Source organism: Hibiscus syriacus, unplaced genomic scaffold (genome assembly GCF_006381635.1).
Source record: "Hibiscus syriacus cultivar Baekdansim isolate YM2019G1 unplaced genomic scaffold, ASM638163v2 tig00110234_pilon, whole genome shotgun sequence".
NCBI classification, from domain to species: domain Eukaryota; kingdom Viridiplantae; phylum Streptophyta; class Magnoliopsida; order Malvales; family Malvaceae; genus Hibiscus; species Hibiscus syriacus.
Genome location: NW_024062639.1, coordinates 18,915 through 33,559, shown reverse-complemented (window position 1 = coordinate 33,559; position 14,645 = coordinate 18,915). Strand labels below are relative to the sequence as shown.

At 33.4% G+C, this 14,645-nt stretch overlaps 1 protein-coding gene and 1 long non-coding RNA gene across 2 annotated transcripts; both read left to right on the top strand.

Moving 5' to 3' along the window:
- The first annotated feature begins 5,010 nt into the window (after window positions 1-5,010).
- Window positions 5,011-7,568, top strand: LOC120114512 (cytokinin riboside 5'-monophosphate phosphoribohydrolase LOG1-like). Its single transcript, XM_039135397.1, has 7 exons — window positions 5,011-5,160; window positions 5,232-5,329; window positions 5,426-5,456; window positions 6,189-6,288; window positions 6,462-6,532; window positions 6,614-6,757; window positions 7,406-7,568. The coding sequence occupies exons 1-7, from the start codon at window positions 5,041-5,043 to the stop codon at window positions 7,487-7,489; spliced, it is 648 nt and encodes a 215-aa protein (XP_038991328.1). The 5' UTR covers window positions 5,011-5,040; the 3' UTR covers window positions 7,490-7,568.
- A 4,817-nt stretch (window positions 7,569-12,385) lies between these two features.
- LOC120114569 lies at window positions 12,386-12,921 on the top strand. Its single transcript, XR_005515408.1, has 3 exons — window positions 12,386-12,414; window positions 12,558-12,719; window positions 12,833-12,921. It is a non-coding gene; the product is annotated as an uncharacterized LOC120114569 (long non-coding RNA).
- The last annotated feature ends 1,724 nt before the right edge of the window (window positions 12,922-14,645 follow it).

Genomic DNA, 14,645 nt, shown 5'->3' with positions numbered 1-14,645 from the left:
TTTGGTCAGCATTTTTGCAACTTGTTATGCTAACCTCACATGTTTTACTTGAATCCGAACATTTTGTATTTTTTCCACCTTGTAACACCTAAACTCGATTGGACCTAAAGTGCCACATTGGACTACCGACGCAACCCTTGATTTTAAAATCCTGTTCGTTTTCTTTTCAAACATACTAAATGGTATCATAATTAAAACATACATATTGTTATTACAATTAGTTTACAAAATCGGAGCTCCGTGACACATAATTTAAAAACAAAAAATAATACAACTCTGAGTTAATAAACTAAATACATAAGAAAGGTACTATAAATACATATGCCCACTAAGCACGGTATAGTACTTTGACGGAGATGCTAGAAGTCTTACTGCGACGATGCTCCACGAATGCTCATGGTACTATCCTACCAACGGAAAACATATGAAGGCTGAGCTTACTAAGCCCAAAAGTATAATTGCTAATCTAGAGCAGCATAAGAATTTCATAAACACAGGCATGCTGAAAACGTGGCTTTAAGCAGTAGATTTCATAAACACAGGCATGCTGAAAACGGCTTTAAGCAGTAGGTTATGCATGATCTAGATCAAGTGCTACCTACTTAAGGCTTAGCTGTTCTATCTCTGGAGTAGAGGTCTCATGCTTCCATAAATCCTCTTCTAAGGGTTTAGCCATGAGCACCGCTAAAGGTCTCTAACCCCAATGTATGCATCTGCTACGCATTATCTAAATGTGATATTGTTCTACTTTGCATTATCTGAATGGCATGCTAACTGCTATGCATTATGAATGCAATATCGATTCTACGGTGTATTATTGAATGCAATACTGACTCTATGACTCATACACTAGCTGAGGTAGGCATCATGGGTAAGGGGTTGCATCTAGGAGCTTACGTACCCCTCTATCCTACCAGATACTAATATATGATACACAACAAACATGAAGCTATGACAGGCATCATGGGTGGTTGAGGGGTTGTATCTCAGAGCTCACGCACCCCTCTATCCTGTTGGAATATCCTATATACCTGAGGTGAAATCCGAAACTATATCGAAAACGTACACTCATATATGGGGTGAGATTTGGAGCTTCATCGAAACGTACACCCTGCCAACTTACTCGTCGAGTATCGAGATATCTATACCCATATGAAAAAAGAAGTGCCTTGGCATTGACTGGTAATTGAACATAGCGACAACAAGACAATCACCCTACTGCTAAAGTAACTCGAGTGTCCTGGTTGTTTCTTGAATGTCGCATAAAGGCTAGTTTTATGACATCCTAACTTTTATTGTTTCTAGTTGTTACTATTATTACTGATATTGTTTACCATTCACCCTAGATGTTAACTCGCTCGTTCTCTAATCTAGAACGTTATGCCAAGAATTACTAGTCTATTATTTTTGTTAATTTGTATTGATCTGGTTATACGCTACTAAGGATTTTACTCATCTCTAACTCTGGGGAAGTCTCTACGCATTTCAAAACTCCATGATGATTATTGTGTTTACTATTTACTGGATAGGGTTTTGATTTAGCCTGATATCTGACTCGAGTTTGTTTCTGAGTATAGATGCTCTAATCGCTAATCCTACGCTTTCCCTCAATTCACCATTGAATTAAAGGAATAAATGCATCTAACACTCTCAGTTGTTCTTGCGATATACGACACTACTGTCTCATAATCTGATTACTTGTCGTACCTCTACGGTACACCCTGTGCACTGATCCATCATCCATAAATATCTGTTACGTACTTACTGAAGACACTTAGACGCATTACGCTTGTTATGGTCACACTAGTTATAACTCACTCCTACGAGTTATTCTAGGCCCCTTTGGCCATTCACATCCTTCACGGACTAAGTCTTGTCCTTACGGACCATCCCTAGCTCTTACGGACCTTAATCGTGTCGAATCTGGTCATACTGAGTGGGGTAGTATCGATACTCTAGTTGTGTATCGATACCCTAGGGTCAAGTATCAATACTCTTATGAGTATTTGTATAAAAAATGCATTTTGCTACGAAATTAGGGCCTCATTATCGATACTGCTACCCTGAGTATCGATATTGTAGGCAGTATCGATACTCACCTTGGCAATATCAATACTCCCTTCTGAAAACCCTAATTTTAGCCCCAATTCAACCAGTGTCAATATTGTTCATCCCAGTATCGATACTTGAACCCTAAAAATGATATATTATGCTTGAGAAATCACTCAAAATAATCCTAAATGACTTGGGTTGGTTCCTAAACTAATTCTAAAGTTCTAGTAAGTTATTTAGGATCCTTAGGTGTCATAAAAACACTTCCTTAACTACTAAAACGTGATTTAATCTTGAAATCAAGTTTAAAACCTAATAAACTCATCTATATAAATCTTAGCAAATTCTTGAAATTTATAGAAACTTGATACTCCAAAGGATTAGAAATACACTACCTTCATGATTGAATCCCGAAATTGAGCTATTTTAGCTAGAAATCATCCCCCACCATGACTTGGATGATAAAATCCCCAACTTTCTCTTGCAAACAAAGAACCCATGGCTTGATTGGTTAAATCCATGTTGGTTGAGGGGTTAATAACAAAAATTAAACTTGAAAGAGGTAAGAAATGGTTCAATGGACTCACCTTGGCTTAAGGAGCTTGAGGAGGAGGAAGTAGAAAATGGAAAATGAGAGGAAGAAAATGAAATGAGGGAATATAAATGCTCTCATCCTCAATAATGGGGTAATTACACTGCTGGTTAATGGGCCCAATACTAACCCAATTAATCCCAACGACTTGAATTATAAATTCTGCGGGATCCACTTGACTCTCAAGTAAACCCGAAACTGCTAGCCCGAAAACTATGGCCCCTAATAAAGTGACAATCAATTTCATTGTGCTTCTTTCTCTCATGAAAAATCGAATTTGCTATAATTTGTAGTGTTGTCTTGTTGTCACTGTACAATCTTACTGGTTGTATAGTTTCTATCCCAAGTTGTCACGATAAATCTTTCAACCAAACTATCTCAACAATAGTTGTTGTCATGCTTCTATTATTTTTTTTTTATCTAGCAATGGTATTTCGTTTCTTTAATTTTGAGAAAATTAAAGAATCCTATAGCTTTACACAAAAATATGTTATTGATTTTTGTTAAAGTTTGACCTAAATTATAATTGGTAATTAAGTTAGATTTTGTTGTGATTCTAGTGGTTGAAGATTACTTGATAATTAAGTTTATTTAATTAGTAAATATTTATTTTATGCAACATAAGAATTCTTGTTGAGCAAGTATTTGACTCTAGAAATAGAGAATGCCTTAGAATTAAGTGAGAAAGAATTATTTTGGAGAGGTGTAATCCTTTTTAGGGTCTTAATTTGTAACTTTTGGAGTTTATATTACAAAGATAAGTTTTGTAGGGACATTGAGAGAGTGATTCGGGATATTTCGGATTTTAGTATAAATATCAAATTTTAGGATACATGCAATATAATGTATTTGTAACCTTTAGGATCTCTACATTTATAATGGATTATTGTTCTTCTCGTTTGTGGAGATAGAAAAGACTGAACCATGTTAAATCTCATCTCTTATTCATGTCTTATTTTATGTTGAATTCACTTTAGTTATTTTTCGGCTTGCAAATTCCTAACAATTTCCTTGACATTGGTAATGTTGCCCCTTCTAAATCACAAAAGACTCTAATTTGACACTGGCTTGAAACTCTTCCATAGCACTCGCTACCCAGGATTAATTTTAAAGTATTTGACTATTCTCATTGCTGCTTCAAGATGTGTCCTTATGGGTTGTTAAATAAATTGACTGCATGATATATTATATATTACATAAGTAATATATGACCTAGTGTGTGTTAAATACAAAAACCTCCCAATCAAGCTTTGAAATTATATTGTCTTTAACCAGAATATCATCTTCTTAATGACACCTAGTGCCTTCATCAAACTCCATTAATGTAAACTTCAAGTTTTTTTCTAGTGATGTTAAGGCTGGTTTACTTCTATCAATCCAATGTCTTTGTAAGTTTAGAGTGTACTTTCTCCGATTCAACAATATTTCGTCCTCAAATCTTAAGACTTCAGGACCTAAGAAATATTTTAATTTACTTGGGTCTTTCATCTTGAAACTTTTATTCAAGATTCCTTTAACTCATTAATCATTTCTAAATCATTTTCAGCCAACAACAATTTATCTACATAAATAAGTATAACCACCAGCTTGCTTCCTTGTCTCTTAGTAAACAACCAGTAATCTTACTTACTCTGTTGATAACCATTTGCTAATAATGTTTCGGTAAGTTTAAAGTTTTATTGTCTTGAAGCTTGCTTTAAACCATGTAGGAATTTTTATGACATGTAAACCATATTCCTCTTTTGGTTGCAAACTCCTTCAGGAAGGCTCATGCATAGACGAATAACATTATGGACATCCATATAAAGGAGTGGTCAATTGAACATAGCAGCAAGTGCAAGAACAACTCTAACTGTGACCAATTTGGCTACAGGGGAGAAAGTATTCATATAATTAATGTCCTACTTTTCGAGTTGCTCGTAAGGTTTTCAAGTCGGATATTAAGTAACTCGTTTTAGCTCGTTAAGAACTCGAGTTGAATTTATTCAATTCGAATGTTGATCGAGCTTTGATCAAATCAAACTCGAATAATTTGAGATTTGTCTCGTATTTACGACCCTAATAGTAAAATATAAAAAAAAAGTAGGTAAAATTTAAGATTTTTAACTTGCATGTTTGAAATCAAATCAACAAAAATGAAACAAAAAGAAAGAAGAAAGAGCAATTTGATTGGAGCCGGATAAAACAAAGGGGGTAAGGGCAATAATGGTGCGAGTGTTGGATCGCGACATTGGACCATTCTATCATGGGGTTTAAGCATGCCAAGTCGACAACCTTGTAGCCTCTGCCCGCCGTTATATATATATGCACCCAACACCACTTTCATTCTCAATTTCCCTCTTCCTTTTTCTTTATCCTTTTGTTCATTCAAGCAAACCATATCCTCTTTTAAACAAATGGAGGCAAAGATTGAAACGAAACAATCAAAATTCAAAAGGATCTGTGTGTTTTGTGGCAGTAGCCCCGGAAAGAAGAGCAGTTACAGAGAAGCTGCTATTGAGCTCGGCAGGGAATTGGTAATCCACCTCTGCTTTGGCTATGTATTTTAATCTGTTTTCTTTCTCAAATTCTTGTTTCTAAACGAAAGGTTGCAAGGAATATTGATCTGGTGTATGGAGGTCGCAGTATTGGACTAATGGGTTTGATTTCTCAAGCAGTCTTTGATGGTGGTCGACATGTCATTGGGTACTCATTGTTCTTCTTTTTCTCATTAAAATTAATCCAAAACATTCACCAAGCTGAGCTTTAAATTTTGTCTTCCTCAATGTTTATTATCTGCAGAGTGATTCCCAAGACACTCATGCCTAGAGAGGTATTGTGTTCTATTGGTTTAGTTCTTGTACCAAAAAGAGAAGAATAACATTATCTGTTTATTTAGAAAGTGTGTATTTTTATAAATTTTTCTAGTGGTAGCCTCCCATGACATGAATTTCTGCCTCACTTTTGGTATCTTTTTAAATATGGGGCTTCACACCGTCTCTTTTGGGTCTCCTGCAGGTTCCAATTTAGACTTTTTCTTGTTGCCAAACCACCCTTTGTTTTTCTGATTTTTTTAATAATGATCTTCATTTTTAAATCATTAAATTCCACCTGAGGGTATATGGGCCTTCACCATTTCTGTCTCCTCCAATGGGTTTTATTTTGCCCACCATAAACATCATCATTCTTAGCATAATATCGGGTTTAGATGGTGCATGTTATGTGTCTCTTTTTATTTTGTGATTGAGGATGAGTGTCTCTCAACTTGCTGAGAAAAATCATATTTTTGTGGACTGAGCCCACCACATCTGCAACTCATCATCATTGTTTGTTCTACTGAAAAAAAAAAAAGAATTTATTGAGTGATTTCAGCTATAAAATGAATATTATTCTTCGTATATGATTTGAGTTTGACTGCATGTTTCAATTGGTTAAAAAAATTATGAACAAATATTATCTTATAATCATATTATACTATTTAAAAAATATGAAAAAAAAGTGGATATTATTTGGACATTTGCATTGCTTTTATGTTGAGTTTATGCTCATAAGTCAGCATTTTCAGATAACCGGAGAGACATTGGGTGAAGTTAAGGCAGTTTCAGACATGCACCAAAGGAAGGCAGAGATGGCTAGACAATCGGATGCCTTCATTGCCTTACCTGGTTGGTAGATAATGCTTTAACCAATGAATGATGGTATTAATACAATGATTAATATATGTGTATGTATGTATGTATGCATACTTTTATTTTGTTACGAGATCCCCGGTTTTTAATAGTTACTAGTCGAGTGGAATCATCCCTAAACCCTAAGTTTTTCAATTGAATTGATGAAGGTGGGTATGGAACTCTTGAAGAACTTCTAGAAGTAATAACATGGGCTCAACTTGGAATCCATGATAAACCAGTAATATTCCCTTCTCATCATTCTCTGCATTTTTAGTACAATATTATTAAATTTGATTAAAGATGGTTGAGAATGGTGCAGGTGGGATTGTTGAATGTGGATGGATATTACAATTCATTGTTGTTGTTCATTGACAAAGCAGTGGAAGAGGGTTTCATCTCTCCTAATGCACGCCATATCCTTGTATCTGCGTCCACTCCCCAACACTTGGTCAAATCCATGGAGGTTCACTTTTAGTTTCACTTTACACTTGCAAAATAATTAGATTATTTTTGGGTAAATTATGTATTTAGTAACATGGACGGAGCAAGAACTCCAACTTAAGGGGATAAAGTATAATTAACCATAAAAAATGAGGGGGAAAGTATAATTAATTATAGAAAATAAGGGGGCAAAACATGATTTATCCATATAATTTTTGGAAAAAAAAATAGTTGGGGGGGTGGCCAATGCTCCCCGGGAGGACAAAGGTAGCTCCATCACTGTTTAGTCACCTAATTATCACTTTAGTTCTGTTTTGATCACCCAAAACTATTATTCTTTTTTTAAATCATATTTAACGTTACATTTTGGTTTCGATTTGGTCACCGCCATTAAAACCTAAACAAAAGTGTCGACGTAATATTTTTTTTATGTTTCTCAATGATGATGTGGTGTTACCATATGGTGACATGTCAGCGTCGTTATTAATTTTTTAAAGGTGGGTGACCAAAACAAAATCAAAATGTAATGTTAGGTATGGTTTTTTTTATAAAAAAAATTAGTTGAATGATCAAAATAGAACCAAAATGATAATTGTGCGACTAAATATATAGTTTGCCCTAGATTTTTTATGAATAACTAATTAATCAGTCATTCCTTATTTGTAAACAGGAGTATGAACCACAACATGAAAAAGTGGCATCAAAACTAAATTGGGAGATGGAACAATTGACAAAATATGAAATCTCAATGTGAGAGACATGCAGAGTCGCAACAATTAATTTTAGGGGATCAACAAATGTTCCTTAAATGGGATTGTTTTAGTTTAGTTTTCTCATTTCATGATAACAAAAAAACCTCATTCATATCTTCATTTGAATCTTGACCTCTTTTTGATCATTTGAAGTTGAAATTTGATTCTCTGATGATCGAACTTGGGGGCAAAGTTTCTGATGAGATGAAAAGAAAACTGTTAAATTGTTTGACTTTGTGCTGTAAAATTTTGCTTGTTAGTGTTGGACTAAATATATTGTTTTTTTTTAGTGTTAATTTGTTTTTCGAACTGTTTTTTCTTCGAGTAAATATGGAATTATCCATCTTATAATTTGTTTAATCGTGAAATGATGGATTAAATTACTGACAAATAATTAACCTATTTGATTTATACATAGGCTTCAAGCACTTGCGTCGAACAATACTTTTAATCTCTATCTTCAGCTCAAGGGAAAGAATTCACATAATCAATCTGACTTAAAACTAATTAAGGAGTCCTATAATCTATAATGCTCTAAAAATTTTGATAATTAATCGATCCAGTTTCTGTTCAAAATTTACCAACGACAAGACAAAGAGTCCTATATATATATAATTCTTTTAATTTTACACTTTTTTAGGACCGTTGGATTGAGGGAATTCAAAGGCTGAGATTAACAGTAGAAAATGAGAAGACAAGGAGTTAATCTCAACCATTCATTTTCCTTAATCCAACGATCCTAAAAAAGTTTAAAACTAAAAGAGTTTTATACAATATAAGTAGATTCTAACCATATGTGTGTGTAAACCATGTTAGATAGGCTCTCTAATTGAACCTCATCCCCATCGAGCTATAATTAAGGGTGAGTATTCGATCGAATCGAATAAAAACATTTCTAGTTATTCGAGTTGACAAGTCTTATTTTACAACTAGAAGTTGGTTTGAAAATTTGTTCGAGTCGAGTCGAGTTGAATCGAATTTTTGAGTTTTTGTTTAAATTTAATTATAAATATTTATAATATTTTTTCCATATTTGATAATCATATATCATACAAAGAAAAGGGACTCGACTCAAACTTGAAAATCAATCTACTAATTACTAAAAATTTCGAGTTACTCGAGTTGTATTTTACAACTCGATTTGAACTTGAAATTTTTTGAGTTGAGTCGAGTTTATAAAATTACAACTCCAAATCAATTCATGTCGAGATTTTTTGAATCGAGTCAGACGAATCATTTTTTTTAGTCAACCCGAGTTTTACATACCCCTAACAATAATAATGTATGTGTTATAGATCTCCAAACCCAGTATCCGACCCATCTACCCTATCCATGTACAGAAATGGAAAACCAAAACCCAACCCGACATGCCTTATAACAGTACCTTTAGCTCGAGCCCATCTTCTCTCATGAGTTGAGGCTCTAAAGTTAGCCTAAAATCAGGCCTGAGCAATAGTCAGGGTTCGATCCATCAATCGACGACGATGACGATAATGATGATTTTTTGTGACCACCCTCGTTATCGACATAGATCATGACATGTATTGTGCAAATTCGCCTTTTTCATGTGAGAAATCAAAGCATAGACAAAGTTAAAAAAAAAAAAGACCATTAGTGGATTTCGCGAAGACATTCAAATCAGTGTAATGTTTTGTGACAGTTAAGGTCTAATCTTCCATACAAATGATAAAGTATTTTTATAAAAAGACAACGTATTGATATACGATATTATTTTATATGTAATATTATTATTTGAGGTGATATTATTATTTGAGGTGATATTGTTTTGAGAAAAATTAATACTCATGATAGTCATGCGGATATATGATTAAGTCACTTGTTCTGGTTAAGTTTGAGCATTTCTTGGGCTTGATTGATATTCATTGTTGAAGATGAAAAAAGTGAAGAATTTATTGTCAAGGTGAAAAATTTGTTCGTCAAATCGATTTTCTTTTTTTGTTGAATTTGGATGCTTAATCGAATTTGAAATTTGTATCTCGAACTCTATATATTTTTAGAATTCGAGTTAATGCAGAAATTGTTAAAATTTTATTCAAATTTATTGTAACACATATTAATGAAGACATAAAATTGAAAAGTAAAAAACATATTTTCTTTTAGGTTGATTATTGATCTCTTAGCTGTTTTCTTTCTTTTTTTATGCCTCTCGTAACCCATTCTTCGCTCATACCGGTCATCAGAAGCAGTTTCTTCTTAAAGGAAGGAGTATTCAATGGCTTGGTGTATACTTTGTGTACTTGGAACCTCGGGCAACACATCAAGGCATGGTACTCCTCTATAGTAGGCGTCAGGTCCATTGGGCCAAATGTAAAACAACTATAAGCGGGGTTCCAGAACTGAGCCAGAGCTCTAAACAGATTTCGGAAATCGGGATATCAAGAAGATATGAGATATCTGCATAGAGTTGATAAAACAACTGCTTATCAGATACTTCCCATCTTCCCCAAATTTCTCTCAGCTCATTCAGATCATTCTGACGAACGTTGATGTGAGTATACCCACTCAGCTCTGATACATATCATGTCGATAAACTGTCTCCATTTGTTAATTGGGACCGCTCGGACCATCTCAAGACGTCTGCATTATCCTCTACCTCTTTTTGAATCATTCGTTCCATATTACTAGTCTTCTATATGGACATCGATCATGGATCAACACCAATGAGATGAATAGTGCAATACAGGATGATGACAAAGTAAACAAAAAGATAGAAAATCGATCAGTAATCATGCTTTAATAGATCCTACCCAAACAGGATTTCTACCCACATGCTTCCTTTATAAAACATCCTAACCTCATGTCGTCTAGTTCGCATGCTTACTCAAGAAATTAAACCTAACCGCATGATCTCTAGTTCGCATACATTTATTCGAGAAATTAAAATTACACTAAAGAATGCTCAAATAAGCTTTTCCTTGTGTACTCTCCTTATAATATGATATGGTCTGGGTAAGGTTGTATTTGGGTTCTAAGTGTACTACATGATGGGTTTGGTTCTAAAGTGAGAGGTCCTCGAATTGTCCTTTGCCGGTACCCCCTTAGACTGCCAAACCCTCAATCCTGGCCCATCACAGGCATTCGGATCGAGTTCAATTTGAGGGGACACGCTTCCTTATGTCTATACGGAGGTGAAAACCATCACGGAGATCATAAGGTGTGAGCCCAAGGAGTGATCTACTATCCCGTACGGAGGTGAAAACCACACGAGGGAGTAGTTTCTCACTCCTACTTAAATAGGATGGAGCGGGGTTTTAGCCCATGTTATGAAAATACAGCTATGCAGTGTGTGAGGAAAAGTGAAAAGAAAGTAAATAATAACAAACAGAAAACTCAAAATCATGAACAATTATTTACTCTGTAAACATCAGCAAACATATTAGTGTAACTATTTAGTGGTTAATCAAACACTAATTTAAACCAAACAGGGGATCAAAAGCCACATTAGAGTGAACTTATAATTTTAATTTGCAAATGCAATTTTATTAATCGACTAATGGCCTGACTGTCTAAAAAAAAGTCTCCAGCAGAGTCGCCAAACTGTCGAAATGGTCTTTTCCTGGGGGGAAAGGGGTGGTCTTGCTTCGAAAATGATCTTGGAACGACCAGTTTGTGATAAAACGTAGTTCGCGAAGTCGCACCAATCCTTGATTAGGGAGTGATTGAGCACCTAAAAATATATTTACCATTTTAATAAAATATTAATTTTAATTAAAAAAAACTTGGGGTCTGCGTTACCAAAATTTGAGTTCAGGAGTCGGTTACGTGTGGAGAAGGATTAGCACCCCCACAACGCCCTAAATTGGTACATAGTCGATTAATTAATTGTCTTTGCAATAAAATATACAAGTTCGAGTCTAATTTAATTAAAGATCCCCTAAAATAACATTTTTTGAAATTTTGAATGAAAGATAATAATATTTAATTATTTCATATCGAGAAGAACCAATCTATCATACCTTGAAGCAATCGATTCTTACTCCAATTGAAATAAAAAAATATTAAATTTCCAAATAATAACACCCAAAATAATTTTAAGAGTGAAAACATTAATATTTAATTATTTCTGGTCTAACATTATTATTTTAAAAACCCTTTGAAAACACATGCAGAAATAAAACAAATTAAAAAGTCTATCAAGCAATTGATTAATTATTTATTTTACCAAAATTTAATGAGAATAAGGATATTCAATTAATTAAATATCTCGAGACGAGACCTTAGATTCGATCTAGCAGTCTTTTCTCGATGAATTTAATATAAAGAATACGATCTTTTCCTCAATCCCTTAATTTTAAAAATGGATTCAATTTAATTGGTGTCACTTAACGGGATAGACTTTCGTTTTAAAATTATCGAAAGTAACTTTCTTATACGTTAAGACAATCACTTTACGACAATATTAAAATGATCGATTATTACCTTTAGTTAATTTATTGCGATTCGAGTCAGGCAATGCTTATGAGGATATCATGCAAGATTAATAAGGACTAAACTGAACTAATATGCAAACAACATGCAAAAATTAAAATAAAAGTAAAAATAGGACTAAAACATAAATAGTCAAACTATCATGCCAAAATTAAAATAAAACTAAAATATACTAGGGACTAAAATAAATATTTTCAATATTAAGTGCTAAAATAAAAACAAACAAAACATGGTGACTAAATTAATATAATTTAAAACTTCATACATGAATTAAAATAAATAAAAACATATTTGATGTTCGAAATATAAACATGCGCAAGCATAAGGTCTATTTTAAAGAATATTCTTAAAAATAAATATTAGGCATAAAAAGGACAAATTACAGAAAGAGTCTCTCACTCTTCCTTTTACTTGTTGGTGTTGGCATTGCATCTATCACTCTCTCCTAGCCATTGTCACCACATGTGTTGGCCAAATTGTATCTTTTTTTTGTGTATCTATATTGCTCTCTTTTTATGGTTTAATTATTTTTTAGTCCCCCTATTGTCCTCGAATTCTGAGAATGTAAAGGGACCAAAATAACAATTTGACCTTTTTATAACCTTAACTTGAAGAGCATAGCTGACAAACACCATACAGAAGAGGCTGAATGTATCTTCAACCCAGTTGCTGTACCAATTAGCCCCATTTCAGGCGGCCATTCTTTTTGTCTCAGGTCCTTCGGTCGACCAGTTTCTGACCAAACAAAATGTGTTTGCTTTCAAATATTCCCCTATTGTCTCGGTACTGTAAACCATACTTCTCAAATTATAGGGACTTAATCCTGAACTTGAATGTATTGGAGGGACCAAAATCATAATTTGACATGGGATTGGATTTTGAAACATTTATTGCAGGCATTTATCATCCTCTCATGCATAATCTCAGTATCCGTAAACTTCAGCACATTTCTGGTAATTGGGAAAACATCGCCGGTGACATATCATGGGCTTCTATTCTTATTTTTGCACCCAAGAGGCCCAAATGAAACTACCTGATCCATTGGGCTCTCAGGTAATGTAATATAAAATGTATCTTCAGATGCCAGATTTAGTTGCAAATAATATGTTCGCTTAACAAATGTTGATGTTTTGTTTGTACAGATGAAAGACAAGGATGAAGCAAGCATATATGGATTTAGAGAAAGAAGGGGAAGAAGTGAAGAATCCAGGCAAGGATTCTCATGTTTAAAGACAAGACAGAAGTGGGTTTCGTTGTTTCAGACATTTTGTAACTAAATTCTTCACATAAAACGACTCATTTGATCTTCCATTTTTCACACCTTGTAAGTCTAGAAATGTATGGGATGCTTTGCAAACTGTAATACGCTTTCAATGTAATTAGTTATCAAGAAATGCTCAAAGGAACTATATATAATTTTTCTTTCTTTCTTATATTTCCGCTAGCTGTCCATCTATGTGATTTGAGTAGTAGTAATTCTTTTTTTTATTAACCTAAGGTGATTACAAAGTAGTATATGTTCTAAATACTCTCAACCATTTGATAATAAACGCTCAATTGCCCTATTGCAGTCGTTGGTGCTCGAACCCGTGGCATTTGGGAACAACAACGATTCCTTTAACCACTGAGATAAGTTGGTTCGTACTGTAGTAGCAAGTCTTTTCTATCAGAGTTGGGCATTATTTTTTAGGGTTTAGGTTCAAAATATTTTGGGTCGCTTACTCACTGAACTTTACTCTCTCTCCTATTTCACTCACCGTACTTTTAATTTTTCAATTTGCTCACTGAACTTTAGACATTAAACTTTTTTTGGTCACTCGACCGTTAAATTTCTAACGCCGTTAAATTAAAATTGAAAAAAATTAAAAGTACAGTGAGTGAAATAGGAGATAGAGTAAAGTTCAGTGAGTAAACGCGTGGAATGTTTTATTATTAAAATAAGCCATGTGAGCATGTCGTTACTAAGTAAATGGTCGAGTGATCAAAAAAATTCAATGTCTAAAGTTTAGTGAGCAAATTGAAAAAATTGAAAGTACGGTGAATGAAATAGGAGAGAAAATAAAGTTCAATGAGAAAACGTGTAATTTACCCAAATATGATTTTCTAATGTAAACATGATTGAATTCGATCTAATTCAAAAATATATTTATTCAAAGATATTTATAAAATGTTTAATATTTATTTTTAACTAAAGTGTTGACGTGAAAATTAGTTTAATAGCATATTTAATCTTTACATATTTTTATCAAATGTTAATGATAGATAGCTTGGTTAACATTATTTAAATAGTTAAGTAGTGTGATTGATAAATTTAAAAGATTGATAGTTAAAATAAAATATATCCATAATTAAATGGGTAGGGCATAATTTACGCTTTATTGTACATCACTGTTAATTTTTAGATATTTTTCTTTAAAAATGTCCCGATTAAATTTATTTTAAATATTTGGAAAATTTACAGTCACTTTTTCGACTATGGTTGGTTAATCCTTTATTCTATTTGACCAACAATATTTGATTATTTTTGGATTTTCCTAATAGGTAAAATTATATAAAATTAAGGCTCGTAACAACTAACACAAATACATTGAATTTAGACCCAATGCAAGATTTTTAATTATTAAAACAATCCCACTTTCTTTGAAAATAATGCGAGATTTTTAATTATTAAAATAATTCCACTTTCTTTCAAATATTACACGAATTAGT